This window comes from Mesoplodon densirostris, chromosome 12, assembly GCF_025265405.1.
Source record: "Mesoplodon densirostris isolate mMesDen1 chromosome 12, mMesDen1 primary haplotype, whole genome shotgun sequence".
NCBI classification, from domain to species: Eukaryota; Metazoa; Chordata; class Mammalia; order Artiodactyla; family Ziphiidae; genus Mesoplodon; species Mesoplodon densirostris.
In genome coordinates this window covers 89,453,109-89,467,789 of record NC_082672.1, presented here as the reverse complement: position 1 = coordinate 89,467,789, position 14,681 = coordinate 89,453,109, and the positions used below count along the sequence as shown (strand labels likewise).

Below are 14,681 nucleotides of genomic sequence, written 5' to 3'. Positions count from 1 at the left end.
GTCAGCATGGTGCCAACCTTTTGCCATGGACACTCCCCAACCCATATTTATGCTCACGAAATCCTGAGTGTGTGTAGTGATAAAGACCTAAAATCTACACAGCTCTTTCTAGAAAGCCAAAGGAGCCCTTGTAGGAAGAGGCCTCACAAACTTTGTGGACATCCCAGAATTCCTGAGCTCATGAGGGAAGGAAAAGGTAGGCTGAGTGAACATGACTTTATTTCATCCAGAACCATTATTTTATCCAGAGTGACTCTGTTTTTACCAGTTGACATAATCGAGGACCTTCACAAGATTGAAAGAGTTTGAAACCACAGCTTACAGAGGATGAAGACGGGTGCCCGAATCAGTTAAGGAGGGGAATAAAATTTAAGGAATTTTCTATTTATAGAGGCCTTTATAGACTATTTCATTAAAAGAAGATTATGTACATTTCCACCCTTATATTTAATTTTTCAGTTTAAACCCATTTCCTTTCAGCCTGTCATTGGCAATGATCTGGAACAGCAAAGCAGCACTTTGTGTGTGTCCGAAACCTTTGTGTTCTTCTCTCAACTGTGCAAACGATTCTTTTGGGGACTTTTAAGCCCATATACATATGGGTATATATATACATACATATATATATATATATATAATTTTAAAATATATATTTATTTTGAAACAATCACAAACTTACAGAACATTTACAGGTCAATTTCAAAGAATGTTTTTTCTTGAACCATTTGAGAGTACTTGAGTTACTGTTACTTGAGTTAATTTTTTTACAAACAAGGACATTTTCCTACATAACCACAATATAACCACGGTATTAGTTTGCTGGAGCTGCCATGACAAAATACCCCAGACTGGCTGGCTTACACAACAGCAGTTTATTTTGCTCCCTGTTCTGGAGGCTGAAAGTCCAAGATCAAGGTGTTGGCAGGCTTGGTTTCCTCTGAGGTCTCTCTCCTTGGCAGGCAGACAGCCTCCTCTCTGTGCACGCACATCCCTGGTGTTTCTCCATGTGTCCTAATCTCCTCTTCTTATAAGGAGTCCAGTCAGATTGGAATAGATCCCCCCTACCCCCCGCCAACAACCTCATTTTAACTTAATCATCTCTTTAAAGGCCCTATTTCCAATTGCGGTCACTCTCGGAGGTACTGGGAGTTAGGACTTCAACATACGAACTTGAGAAGGGTCATAATTCAGCCCATAACAACCATCAAAGCCTGGAAATTAACGTGGATAAAGTACTGCTATCTAGTCTTCAGACCCCATTTGCCAAATGTCCCAATAATGTCTTTTACAGCCAAAGAATCCAGCTCAGAATCATGGGTTGTATTTAGTTACCAGGTCTCTTTAGTCTCATTCCGTCTGGACCACTTTCTCGGATTTTCCTTGATTCTCGTGGCCTTGATACTTTTGAAGTTACAGGTCAGTATTTTGGTAGAATGTCCCTAAGGTGGTGTTGTCTGATATCTCTTCATGATTTGATTCAGATTAGCATCTTAGCAGGAACATCACAGAAGTGATGCTGGCTTCTTCTCACTGCATGCTGTTAAGGGGTACCAATCCTGATTTGTCCCATCACTGATGAGGTTCACTTTCTCTTGATTAAGGTGATGTCTGCCAGGGTTTCCCAGAGGCTTATTCTTTTTCCTTCTGTAATTACCAAATCTTTTGTGGGGATGTGCCATGAGACTATGTAAATGCCAGTTCCTCACCAGACTTTCACTTTGTTTATTTATAACTGTCTTGTCCCAGGTTTTCTTAGTTCAGTGGGTTATAATCTATTACTACTATTATGTATTTTGATGATCTACTTGGCTCCAGTTTAGCCAGTGGGAGCCCTTCAAGATGATTTCTTTGTCCTTTAAAAATATCTCATTCAGGGCTTCCCTGGTGGCGCAGTGGTTGAGAGTCCGCCTGCTGATGCAGGGGACACGGGTTCGTGCCCCGGTCTGGGAAGATCCCACATGCCGCGGAGTGGCTGGGCCCGTGAGCCGTGGCCATTGAGCCTGCGCGTCCGGAGCCTGTGCTCCACAACGGGAGAGGCCACAACAGTGAGAGGCCCACATACTGCAATATATATATATATATATATATATATATATATATATATATATATATATATATATATATAATTCATTCTGTGAGCATTTTCTGGCACAAGTTGTTCTAGGCTCAAGTTTTGCCTGTTCCAGCCATGGAATTAACCATTTTACCAAGGACCCCTGGTTCCTTTCAGTGAGGAGTTGTATTTAGATATATTTTGACAACAGTTTGTCTAAATCCATCAGTTTTAATAGTATCCTATCGTAACAATATAAATACGATTACCTATTCATGCTTGGCTTCTATAGAAATGTGTGATCTGAACAGATGACCACTAATCTTTTCGGTGTGGTTGTTCATTTTAGTATTTTTTTATAAGGGAATATACAGATGTAGTAATGTGTATAAAGGCCGGAACACAACCAGATATCTGTATATAAATTAGCATAGATGAGTCCTAGTTCTAAAATTTACTTCTAGGGAAGAAATGAATCTCATTTATTTCTTTTTTTTTTTTATTTTACAAATTTAATCAGTTATACATATACATATGTTCCCATATCCCCTCCCTTTTGCGTCTCCCTCCCACCCTCCCTATCCCACCCCTCCAGGCGGTCACAAAGAACCGAGCTGATCTCCCTGTGCTATGCGGCTGCTTCCCACTAGCTATCTACCTTACGTTTGGTAGTGTATATATGTCCATGCCGCTCTTTCACTTTGTCACAGCTTACCCTTCCCCCTCCCCATATCCTCAAGTCCATGCTCTAGTAGGTCTGTGTCTTTATTCCTGTCTTACCCCTATGTTCTTGATGACATTTTTTTCTTAAATTCCATATATATGTGTCAGCATACAGTATTTGTCTTTCTCTTTCTGACTTACTTCACTCTGTATGACAGACTCTAGGTCCATCCACCTCATTACAAATAGCTCAGTTTCATTTCTTTTTATGGCTGAGTAATATTCCATTGTATATATGTGCCACATCTTCTTTATCCATTCATCCGATGATGGACACTTAGGTTGTTTCCATCTCCGGGCTATTGTAAATAGGGCTGCTATGAACATTTTGGTACATGTCTCTTTTTGAATTATGGTTTTCTCAGGGTATATGCCCAGTAGTGGGATTGCTGGGTCATATGGTAGTTCTATTTGTAGTTTTTTAAGGAACCTCCATACCGTTCTCCATAGTGGCTGTACCAATTCACATTCCCACCAGCAGTGTAAGAGTGTTCCCTTTTTTCCACACCCTCTCCAGCATTTATTGTTTCTAGAATTTTTGATGATGGCCATTCTGACTGGTGTGAGATGATATCTCATTGTAGTTTTGATTTGCATTTCTCTAATGAGTAAAGATGTTGAGCATCCTTTCATGTGTTTGTTGGCTGTCTGTATATCTTCTGTGGAGAAATGTCTATTTAGGTCTTCTGCCCATTTTTGGATTGGGTTGTTTGTTTTTTTGCTATTGAGCTGCATGAGCTGCTTATAAATTTTGGAGATTAATCCTTTGTCAGTTGCTTCATTTGCAAATATTTTCTCCCATTCTGAGGGTTGTCTTTTCGTCTTGTTTATGGTTTCCTTTGCTGTGCAAAAGCTTTGAAGTTTCATTAGGTCCCATGTGTTTATTTTTGTCTTTATTTCCATTTCTCTAGGAGGTGGGTCAAAAAGGATCTTGCTGTGATTTATGTCATAGAGTGTTCTGCCTATGTTTTCCTCTAGGAGTTTGATAGTGTCTGGCCTTACATTTAGGTCTTTAATCCATTTTGAGCTAATTTTTGTGTATGGTGTTAGGGAGTGATCTAATCTCATACTTTTACATGTCCCTGTCCAGTTTTCCCAGCACCACTTATTGAAGAGACTGTCCTTTCTCCACTGTACATTCCTGCCTCCTTTATCAAAGATAAGGTGACCATATGTCCGTGGGTTTATCTCTGGGCTTTCTATCCTGTTCCATTGATCTATCTTTCTGTTTTTGTGCCAGTACCATACTGTCTTGATTACTGTAGCTTTGTAGTATAGTCTGAAGTCAGGGAGCCTGATTCCTCCAGCTCCGTTTTTTGTTCTCAAGATTGCTTTGGCTATTCGGGGTCTTTTGTGTTTCCATACAAATTGTGAAATTTTTTGTTCTACTTCTGTGAAAAATGCCAGTGGTAGTTTGATAGGGATTGCATTGAATCTGTAGATTGCTTTGGGTAGTAGAGTCATTTTCACAATGTTGATTCTTCCAATCCAAGAACATGGTACATCTCTCCATCTGATTGTATCATCTTTAATTTCTTTCATCAGTGTCTTATAATTTTCTGCATACAGGTCTTTTGTCTCCTTAGGTAGGTTTGTTCCTAGATATTTTATTCTTTTTGTTGCAATGGTAAATGGGAGTGTTTCCTTGATTCCACTTTCAGATTTTTCATCATTAGTATATAGGAATGCCAGAGATTTCTGTGCATTAATTTTGTATCCTGCAACTTTACCAAATTCATTGATTAGCTCTAGTAGTTTTCTGGTAGCATCTTTAGGATTCTCTATGTATAGTATCATGTCATCTGCAAACAGTGACAGCTTTACTTCTTCTTTTCCCATTTGGATTCCTTTTATTTCCTTTTCTTCTCTGATTGCTGTGGCTAAAACTTCCAAAACTATGTTGAATAAGAGTGGTGAGAGTGGGCAACCTTGTCTTGTTCCTGATCTTAGTGGAAATGGTTTCAGTTTTTCACCATTGAGGACGATGCTGGCTGTGGGTTTGTCATATATGGCCTTTATTATGTTGAGGAAAGTTCCCTCTATGCCTACTTTCTGCAGGGTTTTTATCATAAATGGGTGTTGAATTTTGTCGAAAGCTTTCTCTGCATCTATTGAGATGATCATATGGTTTTTCTCCTTCAATTTGTTAATGTGGTGTATCACGTTGATTGATTTGCGTATATTGAAGAATCCTTGCATTCCTGGAATAAACCCCACTTGATCATGGTGTATGATCCTTTTAATGTGCTGTTGGATTCTGTTTGCTAGTATTTTGTTGAGGATTTTTGCATCTATGTTCATCAGTGATATTGGCCTGTAGTTTTCTTTCTTTGTGACATCCTTGTCTGGTTTTGGTATCAAGGTGATGGTGGCCTCGTAGAATGAGTTTGGGAGTGTTCCTCCCTCTGCTATATTTTGGAAGAGTTTGAGAAGGATAGGTGTTAGCTCTTCTCTAAATGCTTGATAGAATTCCCCTGTGAAGCCATCTGGTCCTGGGCTTTTGTTTGTTGGAAGATTTTTAATCACAGTTTCAATTTCAGTGCTTGTGATTGGTCTGTTCATATTTTCTATTTCTTCCTGAGTCAGTCTTGGCAGGTTGTGCATTTCTAAGAATTTGTCCATTTCTTCCAGGTTGTCCATTTTATTGGCATAGAGTTGCTTATAGTAATCTCTCATGATCTTTTGTATTTCTGCAGTGTCAGTTGTTACTTCTCCTTTTTCATTTCTAATTCTATTGATTTGAGTCTTCTCCCTTTTTTTCTTGATGAGTCTGGCTAATGGTTTATCAATTTTGTTTATCTTCTCAAAGAACCAGCTTTTAGTTTTATTGATCTTTGCTATCGTTTCCTTCATTTCTTTTTCATTTATTTCTGATCTGATTTTTATGATTTATTTCCTTCTGCTAACTTTGGGATGTTTTTGTTCTTCTTTCTCTAATTGCTTTAGGTGCAAGGTTAGGTTGTTTATTCGAGATATTTCCTGTTTCTTAAGGTGGGATTGTATTGCCATAAACTTCCCTCTTAGAACTGCTTTTGCTGCATCCCATAGGTTTTGGGTCGTCGTGTCTCCATTGTCATTTGTTTCTAGGTATTTTTTAATTTCCTCTTTGATTTCTTCAGTGATCACTTCGTTATTAAGTAGTGTATTGTTTAGCCTCCATGTGTTTGTATGTTTTACAGCTCTTTTCCTGTAATTGATATCTAGTCTCATAGCATTGTGGTCGGAAAAGATACTTGATACAATTTCAATTTTCTTAAATTTACCAAGGCTTGATTTGTGACCCAAGATATGATCTATCCTGGAGAATGTTCCATGAGCACTTGAGAAAAATGTGTATTCTGTTGTTTTTGGATGGAATGCTCTATAAATATCAGTTAAGTCCATCTTGTTTAATGTATCATTTAAAGCTTGTTTTTCCTTATTTATGTTCATTTTGGATGATCTGTCCATTGGTGAAAAGGGGGTGTTAAAGTCCCCTACTATGAATGTGTTACTGTCAATTTCCCCTTTTATGGCTGTTAGTATTTGCCTTATGTATTGAGGTGCTCCTATGTTGGGTGCATAAATATTTACAATTGTTATATCTTCTTCTTGGATCGATCCCTTGATCATTATGTAGTGTCCTTCTTTGTCTCTTCTAGTAGTCTTTATTTTAAAGTCTATTTTGTCTGATATGAGAATTGCTACTCCAGCTTTCTTTTGGTTTCCATTTGCATGGAATATCTTTTTCCATCCCCTTACTTTCAGTCTGTATGTGTCTCTAGGTCTGAAGTGGGTCTCTTGTAGATAGCATATATATGGGTCTTGTTTTTGTATCCATTCAGCCAATCTGTGTCTTTTGGTGGGAGCATTTAGTCCATTTACATTTAAGGTAATTATCGACATGTATGTTCTTATTTCCATTTTCTTAATTGTTTTGGGTTCATTATTGTAGGTCTTTTCCTTCTGTTGTGTTTCTTGCCTAGAGAAGTTCCTTTAGCATTTGTTGTAAAGCTGGTTTGGTGGTGCTGAACTCTCTCAGCTTTTGCTTTTCTGTAAACGTTTTAATTTCTCCATCAAATCTGAATGAGATCCTTGCTGTGTAGAGTAATCTTGGTTGCAGGTTTTTCTCCTTCATCACTTTAAGTATGTCCTGCCACTCCCTTCTGGCTTGTAGAGTTTCTGCTGAGAGATCAGCTGTTATCCTGATGGGGATTCCCTTGTGTGTTATTTGTTGTTTTTGCCTTGCTGCTTTTAATATGATTTCTTTGTGTTTAATTTTTGACAGTTTGATTAATATGTGTCTTGGTGTATTTCTCCTTGGATTTATTCTTTATGGGACTCTCTGTGCCTCCTGGACTTGATTAACTATTTCCTTTCCCATATTAGGGAAGTTTTCAACTATAATCTCTTCAAATATTTTCTCAGTCCCTTTCTTTTTCTCTTCTTCTTCTGGAACCCCTATAATTCGAATGTTGGTGCGTTTAATGTTGTCCCAGAGGTCTCTGAGACTGTCCTCTGTTCTTTTCATTCTTTTTTCTTTATTTTGCTCTGCAGCAGTTATTTCCACTATTTTATCTTCCACCTCACTTATCCGTTCTTCTGCCTCAGTTATTCTGCTATTGATCCCATCTAGAGTATTTTTTATTTCATTTATTGTGTTTTTAATCGATGCTTGATTCGTCTTTAGTTCTTCTAGGTCCTTGTTAACTGTTTCTTGCATTTTGTCTATTCTATTTCCAAGATTTTGGATCATCTTTACCATCATTATTCTGAATTCTTTTTCAGATAGACTGCCTATTACCTCTTCATTTGTTAGGTCTGGTGGGTTTTTATCTTGCTCCTTCCCCTGCTGTGTGTTTTTCTGTCTTCTCATTTTGCTTATGTTACTGTGTTTGGGGTCTCCTTTTTGCAGGCTGCAGGTTCGTAGTTCCCGTTGTTTTTGGTGTCTGTCCCCAGTGGCTAAGGTTGGTTAAGTGGGTTGTGTAGGCTTCTTGGTGGAGGGGACTACTGCCTGTGTTCTGGTGGATGAGGCTGGATCTTGTCTTTCTGGTGGGCAGGTCCACGCCTGGTGGTGTGTTTTGGGGTGTTTGCGGACTTTTTATGAATTGAGGCAGCCTCTCTGCTAATGGGTGGCGTTGTGTTCCTGTCTTGCTAGTTGTTTGGCATAGGGTGTCCAGCACTGTAGCTTGCTGGTCGTTGAGTGAAGCTGGGTGCTGGTGTTGAGATGGAGATCTCTGGAAGATTTTCGCCGTTTGATATTATGTGGAGCTGGGAGGTCTCTTGTGGACCAGTGTCCTGAAGTTGTCTCTCCCACCTCAGAGGCACAGCACTGACTCCTGGCTACTCAATTTGGGATGATTTGTTGTCTATTCATGTATTCCACAGATGCAGGGTACATGGAGTTGATTGTGGAGCTTTAATCCGCTGCTTCTGAGTCTGCTGGGAGAGGTTTCCCTTTCTCTTCTTTGTTCTCACAGCTCCTGGGTCTCAGCTTTGGATTTGGCCCCGCCTCTGCGTGTAGGTCGCTGGAGGGCGTCTGTTCTTCGCTCAGACAGGACAGGGTTAAAGGAGCAGCCTCTTTGGGGACTCTGGCTCACTCAGGTCGGGCGGGAGGGAGGGGCACGGAGTGCGGGGCGAGCCTGCAGCGGCAGAGGTCGGCGTGACGTTGCACCAGCCCGAGGCGCGCCGTGCGTTCTCCCAGGGAAGCCGCCCCTGGATCCCGGGACCCCGGCAGTGGCAGGCTGCACAGGCTCCCGGAAGGGCGGTGTGGACAGTGACCTGCGCTCGCACACAGGCTTCTTGGCGGCGGCAGCAGCAGCCCCAGCGTCCCACGCCCGTCTCTGGAGCTCCTTTACGCGGAGCTCTTAATCCCCTCTCCTCGCGCACCAGGAAACCAAGAGGGAAGAAAAAGTCTCCTGCCTCTTCGGCAGCTCCAGAGTTTTCCCGGACTCCCTACCGGCTAGCTGTGGCACATTAGCCCCCTTCAGGCAGAGTTCTCGCCGCCAGCCCCAGTCCTCTCCCTGCACTCTGACCGAAGCCCGAGCCTCAGTTCCAGCGCCGTCCGCCCCGGCGGGGGAGCAGACAAGCCTCTCGGTCTGGTGAGTGCCGCTCGGCACCGCTCCTCTGTGCGGGAATCTCTCTGCTTTGCCCTACCCAGGTATGTGGTGAGTTTCTTGCCTTTTGGGAGGTCTGGGGTCTTCTGCCAGCGTTCAGTAGGTGTTCTGTAGGAGTTGTTCCACGTGTAGCTGTATTTCTGGTGTATCTGTGGGGAGGAAGGTGATCTCCGCGTCTTACTCTTCCGCCATCTTCTACCTCATTTATTTCTAACAGGGCAAATTAGCTAAGAAATCCAATTAGTTTCCCAAATCCTGCTTTCATTCCTTAAATCAGTTCATTAGAGATGTCACCTTGTTACTTTTAGAGTCCACGGCTTGGATTTGATAAGAGTCCAAATGTATGGCCACTCCTAAAACTAAAATATGAAAGGTAATCTATTTAGAATGTGATTTTAAAACACTGGCCTTGGGTGCCTCTTCCCACGCGAGGACAATCGCATATAAGTTAAAAACACTTGACCTGAAGGGGCGCCTCCTTTTGTTTATTTATCACATCTTACTGAGGAAATAGTTCTGATTTTCTTGAATTCTCTTTGTAGTTGAGCCAGTTGGAAAAATAACGTGATGATTTCTATTCTTGGTTTTCAAACTGTTCTTTTTCTCTTTCTCTTTCCCTTATTATGCTTCTCACTTCCTTTTGTCCTGCTCCTTCCTTGCCTGGCTCTGCTTTGCTGGTTCACATCCTCTCTGGATACAGTCAGAGTCATCAGCGGTGGAAAAATGTGACTGCCAGGAAGCCTACTTTCTTTTTTAAAACTGAATGTGTTGACAGCCTTTAAATTTACACCCTTGTCAGAGATGGCATGGAATGTTTAAGCTTTGTTCCTGATTTCTGACATTTAAGTCTGTCAAACAGTATGGAAGATGAAATCCAGACCTTCGTATTGGTAAAAGACATATTAATTTCTTTACAATATGTGTCTTTTAAAGTTCTTCTTTCAGAATAAATTACGTGGCCATAAAAATTATATATTAATATTAAATAGATCATGATTTTCTAAAAAATTTTCTACATTTTTTCAAAAAATTCTTGTTTCTTAAACTTGCAAATAAATGATGATTACTCCAAGAAATATCATAAATAATTTGCAAAAGAACATTTTATAAAATATAAGATGTATTAAAATGCGTATTGAATATAATGTATCTTTTCCTGATGATTTAGGTTTATTGTAATCAATAAATAATTTTGTTAAAAAGGAAAGCAGGGCCTCCCTGGTGGCGCAGTGGTTAAGAGTCCGCCTGCCGATGCAGGGGATACGGGTTCGTGCCCCGGTCTGGGAGGATCCCATATGCCGCGGAGCGGCTGGGCCCGTGAGCCATGGCCGCTGGGCCTGCGCATCCGGAGCCTGTGCTCCGCAACGGGAGAGGCCACAACAGTGAGAGGCCCATATACCGCAAAAAGAAAAAGAAAAAAAAAAAAAAAAAAAGGAAAGCAAATATTGAGGGCAAATATTGAGGTATATAAACCTTTTTTATTCCATTAAAAAGATAATAGGCTTCTAAATAAAGAAGTTCTTCTTTCAGGAACTGTGACCATAACCTTCTAGAAATGAAATTTTTTGAGAACTCTAAAAATGTATGTCTGGTCCATGCGAAAAAACAACCTACTTCTAGACAATTGGCCAGATAGAGAAAACCTAGCAGGTATAATATATACAAATGTGACCTTCAAATTCTGATATTTGTGAACAGGTCTCTCACACTTTATGATGAATGATGTTATAGGAGCTAATTAAAAAATGAGCAAATTTTAAAATAACTTTCTACTTTTGCAATTCTTTGGCTTCCGTGACTCAGGAGTCATATTTCTCTCATATGGTGTTTGATAAATTTCAGTGTGTATACTGTAGTTCATATCCAGCCTTAACATGGTTCTTTTAAATTGCCTAGGGACTTGTCTAAAAGAATGCTCAGAATATACTCTGTGACACATAAACAGTTTAATTTAAAGGTCAATGGAAATTTAAAAATCCAAATATACAATAGAAAGTATAATCAAATAGCAAGTCAGAATTCATTTCCTCTTATTTTTCATCCTCATTTCTTTTGAAATATAAACCAGCTCTTTGGGCTAACAAGCCTTTACAAGCTAATGTATATTTAATGTTAGCAGTTATACAAATATATTATCATGCATTTAGATCCTTTTAAAATTTTTACAAAGAAAGCTTTTTTGTCTTCATCTGTTTGGGCTGCTATAACAGAATCACATAGACTGGCTCATAAACAACAGAAATTTATTTCTCACAGTTCTGGAGGCTGGGAAGTCCAAGATCAAGGCATTGGCAGATTTGGTGTCTGGTAAGGGCACGCTTCCTGGTTCACAGGTGGCCATCTTCTCACTGTGTCCTCAGATAGTAGAAAGGGTGAGGGAATTCTCTGGAGTCTCATTTATTTATGAGGGCACTAACCCCATTCACGAAGGCTTCACTCTCATGACCTAATCACCTCTCTAAGGCCCATCCTGCAAATACTACCATCACATTGAGGAATGGATTTTTACATATGCATTATGGGGGGACACAGACATTCAGTCTATAGCACTTTTTATTTAGAAATTGTATTCTTTTTGACAAAGAACATTTAATACAGTCACCTCTTCACAGAAGGCTGAATAATAACAACTGTAGCTCAATTATGGCTCCTATTTATTGAGCATTTACTACATACTTGGCTTTTTCATATATCTTTCACTTAATCCTCATGGCAACTCTACAAGGTACATAATATTATGTCTCTTTTACAGATGAGGAAACTGAGGCTCACTGAGCCTTAAGTAATTTTCCCATGATCCCACAAATAGAAAATGATAGGATGATGGAGAAACCCAAGTCTTGCTAATTAAAAAATTCATAAAAATGCTTTCCATTACAACGACAGTGCCTGAACAAACCTTCCAATGCAATTTGACATATTTTCTTTCTTAGAACTGCTCTCTCTATCCATGTACTGAAACGTGAACCCTGATTCTGAGCCTCATGCTTTCAGTTTTCTGTGCACTCACTAAAAATTATGTAGAATTATTTTCATTGGACATAATAGGCACCAATAAATATTTATTGAGTGCAGAATTGATTCCAGAACAATACCATTTTCATGTTTTTAAAGGACAATAACACCTTAATAAACGTGACCTGTGGCGTGGTGTGTGTTGGTGAGATCTTTGGACAGCGCTGGCTCCCAGATCTCCACTGCAGAGTATTAAAAAGTAAGACATTCATTCCTGAAATAGCAACTTCTCCCAGCAAAGGAGCTCTTAAGCCACATTGGCATTTTACAAATACAGTCTCATTCAGCCAGTCATTTCCTGGGGTGTGTAGGTATCTGAAGGCTGATCGTGTTTGTGCAAACCTCACTGTATTTTTATGCCTGAAAAGGGAACTCAGTGACAGTCGCTACAATTGTCTCAGCTTCCCTTTGAAAGTCATCTCACCAAGGTCAAGTATTAAGAAATGAACTTTTTGTTCCTTTGGTCACTATCATGAGAACTTGAAGATAAATAAGATTTATACTGTGCAAAGATTCAAAGCCGCAGCTAGATACATGTTCTAATGCATCGTCTATGATATGCTGTGAAAATTATATTTCTGATAAAATGCCAATGTAACTACTTTTTAACTAGAATTGCCCCATCACACAAATTGTACTGAGACATCGAATAATACATTTTTACTTCACACTGGAATGTCTTTCACTATTTTTCATAAAGTTTTCTCATTTTCTCCCCAATAGATGTGCTTCTTGAACAAAGTAATTCTTTAGCATTGTGAGACCTGTGCTTCAATTGGTGATTCAAAGTAAGATGTACATTATTAAAACATAACCTCTTTTATCTTCAGTACCCATCAGAAGATCTTTTCTTTCCTGAAAGACCACAAGTGGTTGAGGAGAAAGTGTGCTCTCTTGACACCTCAGAACCCAGAAAATTGCTCTCTCCCTCCCAGTGTGTATTTCTGTCCTCCGCACAAGGTGCTCCCAAAGGCTGGCAGGGCAAGTTTGAAACAGGACTAACACTCTCCGTTTCAAGTAGTGACCGAGGATCTCTGAGTATAAAAGCAGACTTCAAGAGCCCATTTTATCTTGTAACAAGACGCTGCAGCTCATCCTGCTGAAATCTGGGTTGCCTTCGGTAACTCAGCTCATTACCTAGAGAAGTGAAAAGTCTTGACTGACCTGTCCTGCTTCTACAGCTGATAGAACTGTCAGCTCTCCTGTCACTTGGCCGTCACCATCCTCAGATATAATGAAGGCCTTGAAGGTAATACAGGAAGTGAAGCATCCCAAAGGCATAAGCTTCTCAAAAAGGAGGCTGCTTGTTGAACTAAATACTCTCCTTCAAGTGTCCAGATTCACAGCAAAGGGGAGTGAACATGCTTCAGGGTTGGTATTTTTCATCAGTGTAATTTTCTTTTCCATCTCAACGTGTTCATATCACTTCAATCTGTGAATGTCCCCAGTGTAGCAATGTAAGGCAAGGACAGAAAAGGTAACTCAGCAAAGGCATGCTTTGTGTGTGTGTGTTGAAGGGTATGCGTGGATAACAATGGTTAGTTGTAAGGGGTGCTTTGTGTGTCTAAAGGAAAACTAAAACCCAGATTTCAGTCAATAATTATTCAATTCTATTTATTAAACCAGTAGTCAGCATATACTGAGCTCTGGATCTTGACTAGCATTGTTCTCTCTGCTGAAGTTAGAGACAGAAGATGCTTTGAGAGAGATTGTTTATGCTCACAAGACATCCATGTTCTCCTTTACATTTCCCAGACTCCCTCGCTATTATGTTTGGACCATGTGACTAAGTTCTGGCCAATGAAATCTCTGCAGAGATGATATAAACTACTTCCAGACTTGACTCCTGAGAACATATCACATGACTCTCCAGATCTCTCTTCTTTGCCATGTGACCTTGGAGGCCACATGTTCCAGATGGCATCACTACAAGGAAGAAGTAACTTGTACTCCTGGGTTTCTGCTTAGAAGAGCTATCCATCACAGTTGGACTAAAGAAGACATGTATCACATCTTCTTTACCCAGTCATCTGTTGATGGACACTTAGGTCGTTTTCATATCTTGGGTGTTGTAAATAATGCTGTATGAACACTGGGGTGCATGTATCTTTTAGAATTAGTGCTGTCATATTCTTCAGATAAATACCCAGAAGTAGAATAGCTTGATCATGAATGGAGATTCCTCAAAAAATTAAGAATGCAGCATCAGCATCACCTGGGAACTTATTAGAAAGGCACATCCTTCCTTGAGTTCATTTCAGGTCTACTAAATAAGAAGCTCTAAGGATGGGACAAAAAAAACCCTGTTTTAACCAGTCCTCCAGGTTATTCTGATGTATACTAAAGTTTGAGAAGCATAGGTCTAAACTATTTTGTCAATACAGAAATAATCCTTGATCTCAAGGATTTGCGTCTAATAGACAGATGCCCTTATATCATAGCCTCTTCATAGTTTTCCCAAGACCCTCTTGCCTTAATAGAAACCAGGCTTTTCCCCAAGGATGGGGCATTCCTTGTGGCCATCTCAAAGTGGTGGCTTTTATTCTTCTACCACTCACATTCCATACCTTGTGTTTAGAGATGGAATTGATGTTCTCTTTGCTTCTTCTAACTTAGTACTCCCTTACCTGCTTATAAGAAAAGTTGTTTTCTTTAAAGCTGGTGCCATTCAGCTCTGTCACCCCACCCCCTCCTGGTTCCTGTCATCTGGAAGCTTCTGGGTCGCTTTCATTTGTTGACAGTTTGGGCACCTGGATCACAGTCTTCACCTCCACCACGAGTATGGATCATATCTA

At 40.0% G+C, this 14,681-nt stretch overlaps 1 protein-coding gene across 1 annotated transcript in view; it reads left to right on the top strand.

Moving 5' to 3' along the window:
• The window catches only part of UBE3D (ubiquitin protein ligase E3D), a 232,058-nt gene extending 218,293 nt beyond the window's left edge, over nucleotides 1-13,765 (top strand). Inside the window, exon 10 of the mRNA XM_060114861.1 lies at nucleotides 13,642-13,765. Coding sequence (XP_059970844.1) covers nucleotides 13,642-13,707 — 66 coding nt within the window. The 3' untranslated portion in view covers nucleotides 13,708-13,765. The remainder of the gene's footprint in view (nucleotides 1-13,641) is intronic.
• Nucleotides 13,766-14,681: the final 916 nt, after the last annotated feature.